The sequence below is a fragment of the Calliopsis andreniformis genome, chromosome 10 (assembly GCF_051401765.1).
Source record: "Calliopsis andreniformis isolate RMS-2024a chromosome 10, iyCalAndr_principal, whole genome shotgun sequence".
Taxonomy (NCBI): domain Eukaryota; kingdom Metazoa; phylum Arthropoda; class Insecta; order Hymenoptera; family Andrenidae; genus Calliopsis; species Calliopsis andreniformis.
The window spans coordinates 14520006-14541538 of record NC_135071.1 but is presented as its reverse complement, the minus strand read 5'-3'; the positions used below and the strand labels follow the sequence as shown (position 1 = coordinate 14541538).

The window sequence follows — 21533 nt, the reverse complement described above, 5'->3', positions numbered from 1 at the left end:
TCAAATTATTTAATGGAATTGAATTCTATGGAATGAAATTTAACGCATTCGGTTTATTAGTAAAATTTAAGCGTAAAAGCTCTTAGCATAATTGTGTTATGACTGCGTTGTAATTATGTTATATTAATATTCATGTTGTACTTCAAATACATTTAATCTAATATCGTTCTTAAATTCTTTCAATTCCCACAGTACCTACATGGACCTCAGCAATTATGTACTCACAATCAGTATACAGTCAGGAGCTCAGAAGTTGTCAGTGAATCCAACTGACTTCACAGAAAAATACATAGAGATAGCACACACGCATTTCCCTTATTCGCCGAATTGGTCATACCTATTATTACCACTTGCAGCGAACTGAGCACTCCTCTTGTCCCTGTGCAGTCTTACTGACAGCTTCTGAGCACTCAACAGTACTTAAACTATCTAAGCTCACGATAAGACTATAGCGAACACCTGCACCATTAAGCTCTCAGAAAAGATTGTACAGGGTGATCTTTCGCCAGTGCACTCAAAAGCAGTGCCACTATCTAAACATCATAACAGAGACTCTGTCCCTCTACCAAAGCTATTGAACGTGTAAAATTTCAAATGCTAGCATCCAAGAAACGGAAGAAATCGCTGCGAAGTTTACAGGTGACACGCACACAAACTTCTTCGCTGCAGTAGCCATCGTCGTCGATGACACATTCAATACCTTATCGGGTAGGACAGGGTCTCTTGTTATGATGTTTAAGCAGCACCCCTTTTGAGTCCACTAGCGAAAGAATCACCCTGTATGTATCACAGAAAAATCCAGTCATTCAACTCGATCCTCTAACACCTTTTCCCTCTAATCAGACACAATAAATACCAGATTCCACCCCTTTTGAATCACCCTATACCCGGCGAATCCATCCCCTATTTAGTGGCACTTGGACCGATCCGATATCGCAATATGCGGGGTACGCTCGGTTGATTCTGAACACGACGAGTTTACCCTAACGTAATTAATGTCCGCTGTGCGATGTGACGTGTAACGACAAATTCGATCGACGTCGCTATTCGCGGAACGAGCAGCAACGGAGGGACGGTGAAGGGAGGGGGGAGGATTATCAGCGTACGTCTGTCGAGCGGCGTGCACGTTTTTAGCCGAATCAATTATAAATAAACGTCCTCCTTTCGAGAGGGTCGCGTATTTTCAGGTTCCATTCAACCGGTGTGCCCGCGCTGCTTCCGTGAAGGAAATGGTCCTTCGTTGGGCCATGGTGGGGACACGTATTCTTTGGAGCAGTAGGTTACATCGCGAGATACCCTTTTCGAGTGAATGTACAGGGTGATCTTGAAAATTATGGCACAAGTGGGCATTAGGTGATTCCTTATGAAAGCATAAGAAAACATTTTTTTTCTGCATTTTTTCTTACTCCTTTTTTTTAAATATAAAATAATCTAGAATCTGTTTATACATAATTTTTTGGAATACTCTGTAGAGAAATGGAATATCTAAGTTGTTTTTTATATATATAATTAGGGCTACTTGGAGAATTATTTCACTATTTTTTTAATGCTCCTGGCGAGGTAGATAATCTATCAATTTTTTAGATATTTAAGAACATCGTCTCCACAAATATAAAGAGTGTAATCACTGATTACTGATCAGTCGTTCTATTCACTGAAGTTGAAGTCCAATTAATCACTGCAAAATGATAATACGTATGTACACTCTAATATGACTCTATACTCGAGCGAAGGAAACTAGTTTGCTCTGATCTACTTTAACACTTATCTGACAAAGTGGGTTCTATAGATCGGAAAATTGAGTCCTCTTGAGTACATCCACCAACTCATAGCGAGAAGTCGGAAAATAATAACAAGAACAGAACTCCCGAATACTATGATTCACGGAGTGACTCAAATGTGGGTTAACAGATTAGAGGAAAACCAAAAATATATTGAATCGAGTAAAAGCAAGCTTAGTCGCTTATCGTTACAGATAAGACTAGATTAAAAATCACTACATAGTTGCAAGGAGTCCATTTGTTTTGCCGATAGCAGGAAAGAAATGATAATACTTGTAAATATTAGATTACTAGATGAGGTCAGTTGTAAATTCTACTTGATGCTATTTCGTGTTTGTGTGATATGTTACGCATCTCGCAAATTAGAATCGCGATGCACCACGGGAAAGGACAGCAATCGTCCACTTACGGAAGCTCAGGGAGCTTCGCTCGGAAGGTTAAATGTATTCTCAGGCGAGCGTATTTTCAGGTCATTCATAAACGCTAGCGCGAGCACACGGCCAGCGGAGAGAAGTTGTTCTCCTTTAAATACAACGCTCAAAATAATTAGTGAATCACGTGGCTGGATGAATTGAACACGCCGCTCGATTTAAATCGGATAATTCTTATCAATATCCTACATAATATCTGACACTTCCAAATCTCAATATAGAACCATATTAAATATGCTTATATACACATTATCATGATGGTAAAATAACGTCGAATATAATAGAAAAAAATAATGTTCAATTTGAGTTCTGATCTGCAACTGGGTTCTTTTACTTAAATAAAAATTCTAGATTTTCCTCTAACATCTCAATAGCAGATCTTCTAACGTCAAACACCTAACACCAAACTTCCCTAAAATCCTCTAGATTTGTATGTAACGTAATGTAATATAATGTGATACAATGTAATGTAACAATGTAATCGTATACAATGTTTCGTGACAGAAGCACGTGAAACGTGTTGTCGAGTCGATCAAGCTGGGAATAAATCATTTTTCCCTGGTTTATACCGGATAATACGTATCATTCAATGTAGCTAATTGCTGCCTGTCGGGATAAGCGTTCTTTTTTCTTTTTTGTTCCGGAGATAAATTAAACGGTGTCTCGCGGGGGCCGCTCAGACAAGATAATTAAGTATTACACTGTGCGGGGTTACGTGTACGATAATAATCTCTCGCCTCATGTCGACACTCTCCTCTTCTTCTTGACCCGACGCGTCGTGTAGCCGAAGAATGTAAGGACACGCGAGAACGAGTGGGGAGAGATGGAGGCAGAGAAGGGGAGAGAACACGTCGGATAAGAAAGAATCTGTGGTAAGGACAATCACCCGGGGAGAGGTCGAACCCTGATTCCTCTGTCGCGAGGAACAAGACGAAAAAGTCGCCGAGGATTCCCCCACCGCTGGAAGAATTCGGAAAAGAAAATTCACGGCGCGTGCGCCATTAATCGAGTAAAGGAACGTCTCAGGCTGGGGTATTTGACACCAGTTTTCTTTCGTTTATTCTGTGGCAAGAAAGCCAAAATATTGGGATTTAACATAGAGGAACAAGATGAAAAAGTCGCTGAGGATTTCCTCACAGCTGGAAGAATTCGGAAAAGAAAATTCACGGCGCGTGCGCCATTAATCGAGTAAAGGAACGTCTCAGGCTGGGGTATTTGACACCAGTTTTCTTCCGTTTATTCCGTGGCAAGAAAGCCAAAATATTGGGATTTAATATAAAGGAACAAGATGAAGAAGTCGCTAAGGATTTCCTCACCGCTGGAAGAATTCGGAAAAGAAAATTCACGGCGCGTGCGCCATTAATCGAGTAAAGGAACGTCTCAGGCTGGGGTATTTGACACCAGTTTTCTTTCGTTTATTCTGTGGCAAGAAAGCTAAAATATTGGGATTTAATATAAAGGAAGAAGATGAAAAAGTCGCTGAGGATTTCCTCACAGCTGGATGAATTTGGAAAAGAAAATTCACGGCGCATGCGCTGTTAATCGAGTAGAGGAATATCAGGCTGGGGTATTTGATACCACAGTTCTGTAGTTGTAAGACAAAACGACCTAAGTTATATGTTCTTGTTTTCGAGGTATTGGTGTTTAAAATTTTCAACTCCAATACTGTCTTATGGACTTATGTGTATACTACAAATTATACCCAGTATTATTCTAAAAACGATCTTCACGTCCGTGGGTTTTCCTTGTTAACCCATATGCACTAAATGTGGGCACAAATAGCACAGCATTGGCCGTGAAAATCGTGAAATAGACGTAACTGTCTGGAGTAACGTGAAAATGATTAAACTCAAAGATATTTACACTTGAACGAAGCAAATCTTTCGTACAGAAATGTTATTAAAAGAGAATGTGCTCTCAATGTAGTGTTAATAATATTTTTGTTTCCTGCTACTAGACGCCATGACCTCTGACCAACAGTACTGTAAAATGGGGTGAACAGAAACATAACTGTAGGTGGCAGTAAATACTATTTAAATAATACTAATATTATTTGGTATTATAATGCTATATAATACTATTAGTAATACAATGATAATTAAACTGCGGATGTTTGTGCAAATTTCAATCTTGATAAATATAATTAAAGAAATACAAATTAATTAGAGATTTTTATCAGGCATACAAAATGTGTATCTGACAGACATGATCTGTTGGATCTTGAAAAAGAACCCTGTCTGAATATGATTTTATTACAGAGTTTGAATTTTATTTAAGTGAATCCTAGCAGTATTGAATATTTTAAACCTTCTGGAATGCTTGTACCTGTCAACTAGATGGCTAATTGGGCCATTTCCTTTTCAAAACTCCTGCACTATATTTAAAAGTATATTTTTAATCCTCAACTATTATTGTCGGTCTGTCTAACCTCTACTAATTACATATTTATATCTATCTCCCCTCTTGCATGACTTACAGGCCTGTCAAGAACAACTGATTTTAATTGTTTATTTGTCACTGTTATGTTAATAATAACACAATAAACATTAGTGCTCTGTGAAATTACTAATAGTGATTGCGTAAATTTTAATAGATATAGTAGTCAAAAGTTAAAAATAAATATCGTAGAACTAATTTTGTTTTCATAAGGAATGACTCATGCCAATGTGTCAAAGAATTTCTATATGAGTTAGTCCGATTATTCTCATTAGCCAGCTCAAGAATGGCTTCAAAATGCAGAGCGGGTCAAAAGTCGAAGGTCACTTAATCATTGCGTCAGTAAAATCGAAAATTAAATTTATGCTAATACCAAAAGCTCTTAAATATTGCTTACAAAAGCAATCTGGAATTCTATTTACTGCATCAGGGTGCACCTTCACCCTGCAAATTCATCTTTTCAAAGACTTCACAGATTCCACAAACTCGCCCACTGTAAACCACCTCTCTCAAAACCTTGTCTCACAACAGACGCAACACTGAATATAAATATATTCAAATATGCAGTAAGTAATTCGAGTTAAAATAAATTTTACTTCCATTTATGGAGGTCTTCGCAGCGGAGCGGAAAGGGATGAACAATATTTTCCGAGTTAAAGAGGTTCGACTCTATTTCAGGCACAATCCCATTCACAGCCCCTGGAATTAACGATTATCTATCACACCCATCTACGATCTCAATCAAACCAGCGAAGGAGTCGCGTAAGAATGGACGACCAGCGAATCTGGGTTCCCCGTTTCATTCATCCCCTCTGTTTATAACAGAGTATTAAAGAAGACAGCGCGGCGAGGTTTTTATTCCCACGTCTTTTCGTAATTAGTCTCCCCAGGAGGCGCGTATCTGTTTCGCCGCTAATTGTTTGACACCGTGCGCACCGTCCAGGGCGCAGCAGCGCGTTTACATTTCAAATCGTCCTCGGCGCGCGGCTTTTCGACCGGATAACAAGGTGTCTAGCAACGCCTGGCAGCGTTGATAATTCACTCGCCCCGAGGAACCTCTGGATAACGATTTCTCGCGTTTAATTAGCGGGAGATCGCTAGGATGGGGCGGCCATCGAGTAGGGGGCTAGGAAGCGGCGTGGCTTCAGCCTTTTCTTCATTGGAGGAAGAAGGATGGACGATGGTGGGGGAAACGGAGCACGATAAGCCGAAGATCCGACGTTTCCTGGCTGGGTCTTGGGCGCGCGCAACTTACAACTGTTTCTTGCAAATACTGGCCCATCCACACAGGGAACAGATTACACTGTGGAAGCAAGCAGTGCCTGTTCAAATTATTTTACTGATACTTTGCGGTAAAACAAGATCCAAAATGTTCAAAATTATCTGAAAATGCAAGAAACTTAATTTCATATTTTCCTGTAGTTAATACCTTTCTTCAGAGTTTTCAATATAGGTAGAGAAGGTGATAATGTGGAAACGTGAAAATGTTTGCTGGTAAATTGACACCCCAATAGAATAAATATTACACTACTACTTGTGATATAATAATGAAATCTAGATACTATTGCGCTCTGCAAATACTATCTTCTTTTACAGCAAGGTTCTCAATAATTCAATAATTACTAGAAGACTTAAGCAATTGAGATAAAGAACAAAGAGTAATGTATAACACTGATAATAATAAATACCAATAAAAACAGCTGTTGCACGCACCATGCCCAGAAGCTCAGGTTGAATCGCGAACCCGTTTGGGAACAGGGGGGACCGGTTTAAGCGGTTTAACATCGGCTACTTTCTCCGTGACAATAACAATGTACCTTGTGCCGTGACAGTGCACGCGAAATGGACGAGCAAATGACCTGGTAGGATGACTCGGGCGTTTGTCGTCTCCTTTCCTACCCTCTGCGACCTGTGTTACGAGACGTGGCGAGGTACAGAGGAGATCCATGGGAGCAGGAATTGCCAGGGCATCGATAGGAGCTCGTGAAAGGAGGAACATGCGTTTCACGGTGTGACACGGTCCATACGTGACGTCGACGTCCAGGCGCACTGATACGTCGAGATAATTGGAGGGGGATGTGGCCCAGCGAGCTTATCAATATTTTGAATGCTGCTTGTGAGAGAGGTGGAATATATGGAGTACATGAAATATACAGAGGGATAAATGCTTGAATGGTCTGTAAAAACATTTTTTGCGAGAGATCTGAGGTAATAGTGTTGGGAGTATTTTGATTGAAGTTTTCGAGCAGTCACTGAGTGATATTGAAATTTTATGAGTAAAGTATCCATTTGGTGCGAGAAAATGAGAAATTATCGATTATAATCAAATATTGGTAACGAAGAAATAGTGAGGGAATATTTAAGTTTTCCAGGAGTTGTTGATCAAATCTACCTTTTTGTAAAACTTCCATTTGAGACAATTTCTAATTTTCAATTTTCATTTCAATTCTAGTAATGTTATAATATTGTCATTATATAATAAGTTCAACAATTAACACAGTTGAATCCCAGTATTAAAATACTAACAACGAAAGATGGTAGTATTTTAATACTAAATTTATAATTTCGTTAGTACATTTACTCGCAATTAAAATTTCGTTGCTCATTTATAATTAAAAAGTTTGCCTCGTTTACTGTTTAATTTTACTTCATGATAAGCCATCAATATATTGACCCAGTTATATAATATGTTAATTACCTCCTATTCGATATGTTGAATATTTTACTGAACGCGATAAAACATTTATTTATTTAGCTTATATCATGTGTCGAAGATAATTATCTGAATTTCCTCATATATCAAGCATTTCACTTGGATAATATTGGTTGACCACTACACTAATAATAACTCGATAACTATATCCCCAATTCTCTTAGTTATCATATCTATTGTATACATACACAAGCAATAAAGCGTTTAAAACAGAGAGGTCGGTCGATAAGTAATTATAATTAGGCTGATTAAACTAATAAGTGATTTGTAATCACTGCTCCTATTCAGCTATCATTTTTTTTCTCAATGAGGTATTACACAACAATGTGGGATATTTTCACAGGATTGTTAGAGAATATCAAAATAATAACAAAGATGTAGTATTGTTCAGAGTAATATTTACATTCTTAAATTATTTTATGCTCTTTATTACACTAACCTAAATCATCAATTATATGTCTCAATTAAGAATTAATGAACAACTATTCTTTCAATCTTTAATAACTTGTTAAGAGGTATGATTCTCTACTGAATGCTTGAAATTAAATTCTTTTGAATCTTGAATTAAAAAGAAATTTAACTCTATTTTTTAATGGGCGCTGAAAACTTGAAGCTTTAATACCTATCTAAATCCTGAAGTGATAATATCAAAATCACCTGCGACAAAAAAGTAAGTAGTAAATTCTGTTAGTAATAGTGCAGCTAGGGGCAAAACTTTCTAATGAATAACAAATTATCCAGCTAATGGAACAGAATTACTGCTACCTCAGGTCAATAATTTAGAGAAAAAATAGCTTACGACTATAAAAAAGGAAAAAATATATAATCGTCGCTCGATATGCAATGATTCACAGGTTCATTCACACATAGTCAGAATATTAACTCCAGAATCTACTGCGTTGTCTTCTTTCCCCCTCGCTTCAAGCTTTTACGTTTACTACCTCTTGCTCATTAACAATCCTCGATGAAAACACGTGAGTCACAGCGCGGGTCCATAAACCATAAACTTCTTTTATTGTTTTGACGTTTACTATCGATCCTACGGGAACATCCCACCGTTTTTACAACACCTTCCCTATCGAAGCTCCCGAGCGTTCAACGACACCTTATCGACAACGAAATCGACACGCTTCCGCCGAAAAGGTTTCACAGGGCGATGCAGCCCTAGGACCACAATGGCGCACGAGCAGACGGGCGACTAACGACGAATAAATCGGCGAAACGCAAACGACTGGGGCCCCACGATAAATATTACTGATTCATGTTTACAAGCAATAACGACCCGCTGGTTCGTTCGCTCTGTCAGGTAGGAAAGAAGTTTCCGCGGTGGAGGGAGACAAAAGCCCTCGGTGGGCTATTCCGAGACCCTTCTGCGGTGCATTGTGCTAGCCAGTCGAGAAATGACCGACAGACCGCCTTCGAGTCCCGACCCCCGAGTTCTTTTATGCGATAACAATACGCTTAATAACGCGAAAAACAGACTTAGATAATTCTGGCTCGCACGACGAAGCCACCGTCGCGAAGACAATGTTCCAATGCCATTGTTCCATGCCTCCTGCCCCTGATTCGTGCGTTCGTACACCGTTTAACCTCCTGTCTTTGATTCGCTGTGGAATACTTGCTACAGTCTTTGCTCGATACAGTCTCGCGGCTCGGTGGCTGCCAATGAGATTATATTGTGTGAAGTACAGGATTATTTTGCTTGTATGTGTCAGTGATTTTTTTTCATTGTTTTTAACATGAGTTCTATTAACCCTTCAGCTATTTAGAATTATGGACACTACTGTGCATGATTCAGTGGTTATAAGGCAAAACTACTTGTGTCACGTTTTTAAAAAATTCCAGTTGAGGCTTTGATTGTCATCTAGAATATAGAATTTATACTTTTAGAAAGAGAAAAGGGGTAATGGTTAGAATAAGTAACATTCAGGGTTTTGAGAGAAATTAGGGAATTAGCAGAGCTTTATGAGAAGGGAATAAATAATTTTTTAAAATTGATAGAAGTGGGGTTAACAATTATTGAAAAATTAAATTGGTAATTGCTTCTCTAAATGTCTTAAAAAGTAATGGTCGAGAAAATGTTTCAGACAAAAGTTGTGCTCATAGTATATCCCACTGACACTACACACAAATAAAATTTTTCCCTTCTAACTAACGTCAAATCAGAGGGTACATAACAACGAGACTATAACGAAGAATTACTGTATCTGCCAATATTGTACATTTGCTTTGAGCTTAAAATTCACCAAAAGGACCAAAACTGACCATCACGCGCTTGAGTTAGCTTCACACGCCTTTCATTATAAACTCAGCCATAAAACTATAACGAGAAGCCATTTCAGAGGTTTTCGCTAATTAACACATTTTCTTAGAAGTGAAACTAAAGAACCACGATACCATTTTAAATATGAAAAATAACGACATGCTCATATCGAATGAATATCGTATTTTTCAGCGAACAGTATCCATCGAAATTGCACTCGAGCCCCGTTTCGTTCTTCGCTAATTGCTAACGAAGTTAAAATCAGATTAATGAATACTATTCGCTTGTCCATAGATATGGAAAATATTTCCCCCCTCTCCTTCGGTAATTTAATAGCTTTCCGAACACATGCAGCTGTACGAGTGGTAATAAAATACCAATAAACATGGTCGAAACGTTGCGCGTTATTATTTCTTGACCGATACATTCTCGATAATGTAGCCAGCTGAAAATCGCTCGACATGGCGGCGAGAAATAATTCTAGCCCATCGAAAGTGGAACAATGTCGAGTTGAATAATGCACGGAAATGATCAGCGATGTAAACGTGCGTAAATGTTGAACGATGCCCGAGGCTCGGCCATCACAAAAAAATTCACCGCATAATTGAATGTTTTTCCGAGAACTGAAACAGGATGGAGAGTCAAAGATGATGCACAAGTGACTGTTAAATCGTTATTGCCATAATGAGAGCAATTGAAGAGCTTCATCGATGGAAGAAAGAAAAAAATATCTCTCAAAACCTTCAGTGTTGCTTACTGTGACTTAAGTTTCTAAAAATAATGGAAAATATTCCTAGGGCTTTATTAGGAAAAAATTCTTTAAAATTAATCCTCAAATTCATTCAGGAGGTAGATCTCTAATCCACGAGTAACATTTGTATTCAGAACTCAGACACTATTGCTGGTTTGTTATTTTGATACCATATAATCTCAGTAGTGATTGTGACCTCATAGTAAGCACACATATGAGACTTTTATTTTCCCTAAAACAATTACTTCTAAATATAAAGCCTGCACAGATATTTGCAGTTTACAAATGGGGTAAAAATCTATCTCACGAAGCCACTTACACCTTGCATAAGTATTAGGACGCTTTCACATAATTGGAAATGCTTGAAATATACTTTTTTATTCGTACTGATATTAAATAATATTCCCACATAATTCACCGTATAATTCAATGTTTTTCTACGAAGCGAAACAGGATGCAAAGTCAAAAACGATGCACAAGCGACGCCGTTAAATTGTTTTTGCCATAATGAGAGTAATTGAAGAGTTTTATCGATGGAGGAAAGAAAAGAAAAGGGCAACGAGTTTTTTTAAAATAATCTACATAGCAAATTAGCTGTGTCGATGTGTATCTCATTTTATTCCTAATTTGCGACAAGAAACATGGATCAGTGGGGAGTGGGAAACAGGGAGAGGGGAAGAAAGGTAGAAAGGGGAAGCCAGGTGACATTGTGTGTTATATTCGAGTTTATCTATCGACGAAAATTATTGCCAGTTAACGAAGAACGTGCCGAGGTGCATACGAGTAAAAATACCGATTAGCTCTTGCGACACCGCGATAAATCATGATAAAAGGTGCTCGTACACCCGCCCGAGAAAGGAGCTTTCGTTATTTCGCGAGCGGCCAGCTATGCACACGTTTTTTCAGAGATAATGAATTCGATTCGCGTGGCCCCGATCGATTCGCGGCGATAAGGTTTTCTGGTAATTAAAGCGGTGCGTATCGAGGCGATCTCGATCAATGTTTACCATTTTTCTGCTGTTACCTACTTGTTAATCGGGGGATGTACGTGATCAGCAAGGCTGGATAAAATTGTACAGATACAGCTGAACATCTCTATCATTCGAGCAAACTACGAAACTACAATTTTATGCTCATTCCATTCTGTTTTATCGTGACAATTTCTGCACATCGAAATACAAGCTTACTTTAACTTGAACTTCTTAAATATTTGCCACGCGATTAGAGGCATTATTTTATCTCTACAACTCGAATTTAGAATAGTCTGATTTCTGTAAATTGAAACTTATCTCAATAAATCAAACTCTGAGCACCACTGCCTCTATAACTCAAAGTAAAATTAATGTGTCACAATCTGTCAGTAAAGGAGAATTTAGACTTTTCGCTTTGGGTGATTATCGTGGAGGATTCATCCACAGTGAAAAGTGTAAAAGTGAATTTATACTTTTCATTTTAAATGAAATGAAAATAAAAACAACCTTTACACTTTTCACTATGGATGAATCATTCACGATGATTATTCAAAGTGAAAAGCCTGAATTCGCTTTAACTGTCTTTATATTTGATATTATCTTTCTTTCAACTGTTAAAATTTTAAGGAAATCGTACTCTCTGCCTTAGTCATAATTAAAAATATTATTGATTAACGATACAATAAGTAATCCAACTTCAAAAATTGAATCCTCCTTTCTTTGAGCCTTTACAATTGGGAAAATATTAACTTTTGTATAAAGTCTCTGTATATCGAATTTTTATTTGTTAAACCTCTCTTGCTTAAAAACTTCGATAATACAAAGCTTTCATAACTCGAAGGTTTTAACTTTTAACAACTCTTCCTTCAAGATTCAGGTTATCAAGGTTCAACTGTACATATAGAAATTCATGAACAGAAAATAGATGATTATTTGATTTTCCAAGTAAAAGGAAAATAGAATTTTCACATTAGAAAGGAATTGAAAAAACCACTAATTCTTCTTCAAAACACTCTATCCATTTTAATTTCCTCCTAGTTCATTTGCAAGTAAAGAGCTTTTATCTTAATGACCTGAACTACGAAATCAAACAGTTATCTCAAATTTTTAAACTGTAGCCCCCACGTTTCATTATCTGACGATGGACGAGATACATATTTAAAACACCAAGCGGGAATGCATGTTTCATTTCGTGCCTCTGGTTAATAAAACAGAATACTTCATTCACTGAAATTTTAACGCGGCGTTTAAAATAATGTTTAGTTTATTGCCAGCTCTGCCATTTTTCACGACACTGAAACCTTCGAAATTCCTCTCCAACTATCGATTCAGTTTCAGCGATCCTCTATAATCCTAACACGCGAAACTATCGAGTGCCTTATCGGTGAACATCAAAGCGTGCTTCGATCATTTCGTCTGCCATGCCCGATGCCAGCTCATGGGAACTGCAGAAGGAATGCGATCTGCTAATTGTTCGAACGTATCCATTCGACGAAAATCGTCGAGAGGAAAAGGCCAGCGGTTCTCGCGATATCACGTATTAAACCGCAACATCGGGTGTCGTGTTGCCACCGCAAGGTCTCGTATCGTTATAATGCAAATTTATGTCGATACAGAGCACAAAAAAGCGACAACCTTACGAAAGTTCTACGATGTCATTATCTTCGAGCTCCTAAGCGACTTATCACTCTGCCGCGGGAACTAAGCTCCGCGTTACTCCTGTTTAGTCAATAAACAAGCCGTATTTTCGTGTTCCTTCGCCAAGTGTCTCGCGTGAATGTAAACTAACGGGGATTTGCTTCAACTGAAATCTCTGCCGCGGAGGAGGAACGAGATTGGTGGTTTCGCTCGTTGCTCTGGTTCTTTAGAGTTTAGAGTCTGAGGAAGGAATGGAGTATCGATGAATGACGCTTCAAATTATTTTTAAGCGGTATTTGAGGCAGAAAATTGGGCAAGTTTGTTTTAATGATGGAACTGAGGAAGGTTGAGAGAATTTTTCAGCTGTATTAAATTTTGCACGAGGTGAGGTATGTAAATTTCCCAGTAATTGAACACTTAAGACGTTAAAGGCTCCAGTAAGTGGACAACATTAAAATGCATGTCCCGATAATTGAATTGGGAAGTCCCACCAGCTGAATATACTATTTTATGGTAGGTATTATTTTGGTTTTTAATTATATTGGAGTTTAAGTTATATAGCTATGTAGAGCTATAAGCTGTATAGATATAGAGTCATATTGAATTTAAGTTATGAGAACTTAAGGGAAGTTCCACCAGTTGAATATGCTATTTTATTAAAATTGAAGAGTACGTAAGAAAAACTACTCGTGTTAATTTCTGCCTTTTTTGAGAAGAGCAAAAAAATATTGCGCTATCTTTCATCCTTGTTCCATCGATTAATATTCGTTTTAAGAAAAAATTCATCCTAATACATATATGTATTGCGTTTTTACAGCATTTATTCCATGCTCAATTTGCATGATAAGTACCAAAATCACTTGCAATAAGCTCGTCACTATTTCCCTTATTCCTTGAACTACGCTCTAATCTGCCTTCACTTTCACGTTTGATAAGACAGAAATGAGCTACTAAACCATGAATTTATCTGAAGAAGAAATTCCTATCCTCTATTAACTTTTCTACTGTCATATTTTCTCGCTGTATCGTTTCTTAGAAAACAAACATGAATCAGCAACCTATTACCTCAGGAAAGTGTATCTTATATTTTATAAGCTCAGCATCGATAAGAAATTATGAGATCATAAATGGTAAGGATTTCAAGTGAAGCATTTCCTGGTAACTTGTTTAATTATTTTGTGCAAGGTATTACTAAATTAATGATAAAGTTTTGAGTTTTAAACACAAGGTTCGTCAGCATACTGGAAACCACATTATTCCCTCGTTATAAGGTTGCGACTTGTCGCCAATAAGAGGCTTAAGAAACATAAGAGTTTACTTCCTCATTCCTCGAGCACTATAGTGTCAGTATAACATGATAAGATCACTAAGTTTTCGTTATAAAAAAATGACAAGTAACAGAATACAGAAACTTGACAATTTTTTTCCTACTAATACTTCTCACTAAACCATGAATATTTTTCATATTATGTTCTCATGAAAACCGAGTTAATTTATGTACTGTAAAGCTTAGCTGAACAGTTAAGGATCAAAGAGATTTCGTTTCAGTAGCCTGTCCCCAATTTATCAAAGATGAGAATGATAAGGACCAGCAGAATAAACGATAGAAATTCAAGGAAAGCTTGGGATAACCATGAGCTTATATCAGGAGATATCCACCGCACTCCAAACGACTGTTTACGCAGAAGGAGCAGAAATTTAATTGCCAGTACGCGTGCGCTCCTTTTATTAGTTTCAGTAATCGTGTCAAGCGTACGCTGAAAAGTTCTTTTTATCAGACCCGCCCGTGGAATATTTTAATCTGCGTAAGTGGAATAATTCCGTGCAACACACGTTTTTTCACGTAAACATCTCTTTTTCGCTAGCGATCGAGCAACGTAACGCAGAGGATATTTAAAAAAAAGTAGAAAAACGCGGAGAGTTAATAAATTAATCTCATCGAATCCGCGCGGCAGAAGTTGAAACGCTGCACCCTTTAATTGGCACGAGCCTGGCAATTTCCTCTAATTGCTTTTTATTACTCTTTTCGAGTAGTATTCCTGATTCGTTGAGCAACGGGTCATGCATACGAATACACGTGCAGACGCCTGTACATATTGTGTCAGATAATGAGATTTCGGAAACCTTTCAAATCCCCCAGCAATATCGCGATAAAATTACACCCATTAAAAAAAAAAAAAGAAAAAAAAAAGATACTTCCACACCCATGGGCACGGTCTTTCGAAGTCCTACGACCGTATTAAAACCCGATTCTCGGCGAGGTTCGTATTCACGGTTGTAGGCACGGCAACAGCCGTGGAAACCGCGGGTGAATGGACGCCATAAACCTGGGCAAAAAGGCGCAAACGAACGGACTACAAATCGCTCCCAGCGCCCCTGCTCGGCTGGGCCGTTTCGTGTAAACAAAAATACCTATCCCCGCCGCGATATCATCTCGAAAACGAGAAAACCCGACGCGGAGGGACGTAAACGCTCGGAGAAGCGCTAATACGTCCGACGTGTCCCGAGGAGGCATAAAAACCGATGGCACGAGCGACTGGCCAGAAAAAAGACGACGCTCCGCGCGCGACAGAGTGAACAGATTCGTCGACGAACGCCAGCAGTGACTTCAAGTGACAGGACTGTCGCACGCAGGCTGGGCACACTGGGGAACAGACGTTCGGTGATTCGGTGATGGGCGAATGTTACTTTGGATGTCGTTGGGTCTTTCAAATATGTAGGCAGAATTTTAGGTAGTTTCAGTGAAACGGTATGACAGTCTTAGATGATGTGCGAGAGTAGAGACAGTAATGAGAGAATGATGTTAATGAGGAGTGTTTGAACACTTTTGTGTTATTGGGAATTTATGAAGTACCTACACTTTGTTATTTATATTAACTGCTAGTAAATGTTACTCGTATCAGGATTTGTAAATCTTATGTCATCGTTTGAGATGAAGTTTGTAGATGAAATTATATCAGAGAATTTTGCTTGGTGTATTTTATTTATTGCTATAATCTGGAAGTGTTGAAGTAGTGTAAATGAGAGTTAATTTCCTGTTCAAATTTGCCGCGTTTAAAATTCATGGTTTTGATGCATTATGGAGGCAGGATTATTTAAGTGTCATTTGTTTTAATATATTTCTAGTGGAATAAAATAATATTATTTGTGAAGAAGATTTGATATGTTTCTGAAAAAGTTGGAAGAGGAATCTTTATGATATACTAATCTCGCGTTCAAATTTAGCGCCTTTAGAAGGTTCTTGATGGGCCAATAGATTAGCTTGAAATATGGTGTCACAAATTTTCAACTGTCACTTATTCTGTCGAAATAGCCAAATCCTGCATATTTTTAATGAAACAGAATAGCAATTCTTCTCGAACAGATCTAACCTATAACACAAGTTTCTAACACTATTTATAAAAGTAACCTCTAACCTCGTGTTTGAATTATTCACCTTCAGTCATCCTCAAGATTTACATAAATCCACCTGTTCCATATTTCCCTGAAATATTGCCCTAACCACATTTAATATATCTTTTCACGCTATATTTTCAGATTTTCACCACAACTTATAACTGAATTTCAACGCTGCACTAACCTCGAATTTGAAATGTGCATCTTTATCTGTTCTCAAGAACAAGTAACCCCATTTTACACCAAATTTCTCTAAAACTACAACTTCCCTATAATACACATTTTCAACACTCCTTGCATCATTAATTCCACGCATTAACCTCATATTTCAAATAATCGCGTTTCTCTATAATCAAGAAAAAAACACATCTCACTCCAAACTTCCCTAAAATGACAATCTCCTTTCAATATACATTTGGAACACAATTTGTAACCTTAGTTTCACGTTACACTAACCTCAAATACCAAATTATCACCTTCATCTGTTTCCAAGAAAAAAGCCCATCTCACTCTAAATTTCTCCAAAACGACAACATTCACATTTTTAATACACCTTGTAAACGAACCTCAACTTTGCACTACCTTCGTAATTAGAACGAGCACCATCAATGATTTCCAAGAAACAATTTTATCTTGCTCCAAACTCCAAAACTATAATCTCCTCAAAATCCACAATTTCAACATATCTTACAACTTTAATTCCACGCTGCACTAACCTCACATTCGTAACAACCACCTTTATTCTCAAAAAAAGAACCATCTCGCTCGAAGCCCCACCAAAACTACAATCTCCCCATGATACACATTTTCAACATATCTCGTACGTAATCGAGCCTCAACTCTGCACTACCCTCGCACCCATAACAAGCACCATGAATGATTCCCAAGAACTAATTTCATCTTACTCCAAACTCCTCGAAAACCACAATCCCCTGAAAATTCACGATTCCATCGCGCCTGGTGCCCTCGGTTCCGCGGCGCGCCAGGCTCGCGTTCGAATTTGCCGCGTCGAGGCGTCCGCGGGGTAGACGATCGCTGTGCACGGAGTCGGCGCGATCACGTCGTTTCGCGTAGCGTAAAACGTTAAGCTGGTCTCACCTCGAGCTCCTCGTAGGTGCGGAAGGCGAGTATGGCGAAGCCGTCGATAATGTCCTCCTCGAAGGGAGGCTCCTTCTGGTTGGCGGCCGCGAGGGAAGACTTCTTCCAGGGCCTCGGGGGCCGCGGCGGCCTGGGCGGTCGCGGCGGCCTGTGCGGTCGCGAGTGGCTGTCGCGCGGGTGACCGGTCCTGGCGAGGCCGAGGCCGATCGCGGCCGCGGTCTCCTCGTCCTCGCCGCTGTGGCTGTCCTCCTCGTCGTTCGCCCGCTGCCTGGCCTGCTGCTGCTGTTGTTGCTGTTGCTGGTGCTGCTGTTGCTTCGCGGTCGCCAGGCTCTGGGCCAGCATGCGCTGGGCACGCTCGCGTCGCCGGTTCCTCTGGCTCCGTTGCTTCGCCTCGATCTCCATCTCGGGGACCGCTCGTCCCTCGGGACCGGCCGTGGTCGTCGCGCCCCGCACGGGGACCCGATCCGCTCGCGCTCTGTCACCTCACGAACGAGGTGCCCGAGCAGCCTCCGCGGTACGGAGGAGGAGCTGGCGGCGGCCGACGGACGACGACGACGATCCAGGGAGCCAGGAGCGCGACGATGGGAACGCTGACGAGATTTCGTGTGTCGCGGTGTCCTCGAGCATTCTACCTATCGGTCGTCTTTGATGCTCTTTTAGCGCCGGAGGGAGGGGGACAGAGATAGAGAAGGACACCGAGTATATGGAGAGAGAGAGAGAGAGATAGATAGGTAGAGAGAGAGAGAGAGAGAGAGAGAGAGAGAGAATGAGTGAGTGAGAAAGATAGAGACAGAGAATAGAGAGAAAGAGATAGAGAGAGATATATAGAGTGAGAGAGAGAGAAGGATAGATAGAGAACGATATGGAATGGAACAAGAGCGAAAACCGAGAATATTAGCGAATCTAAGAGAGAGAGGTGGGAAGAACGACAGAGAGCACACTACTGCCTTCGGGACACACACTCTCTCACGGGACGTTCACCGACGGGACGCACGCATGCTACAACACTGGGCACGGTTCTTCTTCGCCCTCCTCCGCCGATATTTTCCAGGAACCACGGTCTGTCCGTTCCCGCGGAGAAATTGGTCGGTTCGGGAAAAGACGTTCACAGGCGGTCACACGGTGTCACATCGATCGCGCCGCCGAAGGAAGAGGAGAGAGTCAGTCCGGGTGCGTGGCGAGGAGGCACGCGAAACACGCACGCAGGGCGGACAGACGGAGACCGAGCGCGACACTAGGGAACGTGAGGAACAGAGAGAGAGAAAGGGAGAGACAGAGAGAACAGAGAGGACACACTGGCACGAGAGCGACGTCGAGCCGCGCCAGACATCGGCGGGCACAGAGCACACAGAGGCGATTCGGGCGACGCGCGATAATCACGAGTCACAGGCACAGGCACGCTTCAGACGCTCCGTTCGTATCCCCGATGGACGAGCTGCTGTCCCTCCATTGCAACGATCGTCGCCGTCCCCTTCGCCGAGGTCATCCTTTCCTCTTCTTCTTCCTCTTCCTTGCCTTCCCTTCTTCCTCCTCTTCCTCCACGTCGTACTCGACGACGTCCTCGAGCAGCAACCGACAGCACCGACGGGCCCCACGGGAGATGTCCTCCTGCGTTCCCCGAGAAACTGTCTCCGCGTCCCGTGATGGGCGCGTATTATCGTCGATCGGCGCCTCCGCGAGCGAGCACCGTGGCTGGATGCACCCTGCGAGGGCACGAAGCACACCGATTGTTTGGAATGGCGGATCGAACGGGCACGCACGGTTGCCGCATCGTGTGGTAAAAATGGCCGCGACCTGCCCGCACCGTGCTCACCGCCTCGCGCGCACCACCTCTTCGTGCGTCGCCGTCACGGGACGATGACGCGTAGACCGCACTGCCACCGGTACATCCTCGTCGACGGAGCCAGGGAATAAATCCGAACGAGCCGACCTAGCACACGCCCCGAATTACGCGTGGACGACGCGATCTCTCCTCTTTGCTGCGCTGGCTGCTAGAGCCTCCTGGCTGCCTCTTCTCTCTCGCTGCCTCGCTCCTGCCCGCTAGCCACGGCTATGCATTTCTGTCATCCGTCTGCTGTCTCTGTTTCCTTTCCACCCTCCCACCTTTCCACCTCTCTTCTCCCTTGCTCCTGTTACACCTTCTGCTCCGTCTGTCTCCCTTCCGTGCCAGACACTGATCCTCTCTTAACGCAACGACCGAGAGAACATGGCGTACCTATGCTCCGAAGACGGGACATGCGAACAGAGGAGACACACGCTCGATGTATATTCTCTTTTCCCTGGGGTCGGGCCTGCTCGGGCCTCTTACGCCAGGCTCTAGACTCGATCTCACATCAAGCTTTGAGGGGCTAGTTACTTTGAGTTTGTCGCTAGAGGCTGGGCCGAAGCGCCACCTGGAGGAGGTGATGACAGTTTTGAGGGAGTAGTGAGGGATCTCGACGCCTGTTGGCGCCACGTACCGTGGGGCTTACCTATCGGCGGGTAAATGGGTTCGTAAGTTTAGTTGGACTGTTTATGGGACACAGTGATTAATTTCACTTTTCTGGAATTTTTGAAGGGTTTGTTAAAGTGTTTGATTGATACTTGACTTCTATTATTTGAAATAAATATGAATGTTTTTTATTGTATCTATTGCTCGACTAATTTGGAGAGAACTATCGTCCGATCCTCGATAGTATAGTGGTTAGTATCCCCGCCTGTCACGCGGGAGACCGGGGTTCGATTCCCCGTCGGGGAGGATATCATTTTTTTCATTTTTTTTAGTTTTTAAATCATTATTGTTACTCTAAATTGATATTAAACTTTCATTTTAATATTTCATTAGAATATGTCGTTGAATAAAAGTTCACTTCAGCAAGACGATTCCTATTAGGTACAGGGTGTAAAAAAATTGATGGTCGTGGCTTTCAGGGATGAAACTACACCTCTGGATCCATAAACATTTACAAAAATACCTGTCTGAAAAATTGTTCATGACATTGAAAATTAATATTCATTTTTTTACTATGTAATCGTATTCAGATCGTTGAGAAGACAAAATCAAATATTTAGATAGACATGAAATTCAAGTCATGTCAGAATCGTTTCAAGACATAAATGATATATGTATACTGAAAACTTTAACACTGTTACTTAACTATAATTAACTATAAATTGTAGATGATATGAATGAGATGGATACGATAACGAAAATGTATAATAAATGAAAGAAGTAGAACGTAATTTAATGCACTGATTACTAATTTAACGTTGCATGTCCTAGATAGAAACTCAGTGTGCCTTAAGAGATTTATTACTGCTTTTGCCTAAACATGTATGTTAAGGACAACATAGTTTTAAACAGAATTGGGGAAAGGATGAAGTACTTGGTCTTTTATAGATTTATGATGGGATCTTAGTGGCCCGAAAGACGAATGACTAAACAGTCTAGACTAAACAGTCCTAGCAGCAGGCGATGGTTAATGACCACGTTGGGTCTCCTAACTATCGAGTGACGTTACAGTGACTATTTATGTTTGAAAAGTGTCTCTTGAGACAGCAAGTGCCCCGACGTCGTATTGCTAAAGAATAGGCACTCTGTTCTTGCAGGATCTGTGCCTTTTGGTAAGAGGACTGATGAACTGATGAACCCCTTGGCACTGCAGAACTTCACCCCAGAACCTCGCTAGACTGAACCTGTTATAACATTGTCATATAACATGTAAGTACTATTTTGTAATAATTCTGCATCTGTTCTGTATCGTTATTCTTCTATCTGTATTAAATCGTGCATTCTATAAACAATAATAGTAACACCGTGCAATCTTAAAGTAAATAAGAGTAAATAGTAAAGATTGACAGAAAACAGCTTTGACAGAAAAATAGTAAAAGTACCCTGTAATCGTTGCAAATATAAACAAAAATAAATTAAAATAAATAAAATCGAAATATTAGTTCCAATACTTTTAGTATCCATCAAATGAAATGCTATTTCAAAAACCTTTTCTCCACAAATGAAATATTTCATTTTCAAAAGTACACTCGCGATCTAAAATAAAATAGAGTATCTATTATTC

General features: G+C 40.4%; 1 protein-coding gene and 1 non-coding gene across 9 annotated transcripts in view; one reads left to right on the top strand and one right to left on the bottom strand.

Annotated features, from left to right (window-relative positions):
- The window catches only part of Tay (tay bridge kinase), a 38314-nt gene extending 18549 nt beyond the window's left edge, over positions 1-19765 (bottom strand). For 6 of the 8 annotated variants that reach the window (XM_076388201.1, XM_076388204.1, XM_076388203.1 and 3 more), the window contains exon 1: positions 17479-19765. In XM_076388201.1, coding sequence (XP_076244316.1) covers positions 17479-17880 — 402 coding nt within the window. In that variant the 5' untranslated portion in view covers positions 17881-19765. The remainder of the gene's footprint in view (positions 1-17478) is intronic. The other 2 variants (XM_076388202.1, XM_076388205.1) reach the window with 2 other exon arrangements.
- Positions 19766-20143: 378 nt separating this feature from the next.
- On the top strand, positions 20144-20215 carry Trnad-guc (transfer RNA aspartic acid (anticodon GUC)). The gene has a single exon. It is a non-coding gene; the product is annotated as a tRNA-Asp (tRNA).
- The last annotated feature ends 1318 nt before the right edge of the window (positions 20216-21533 follow it).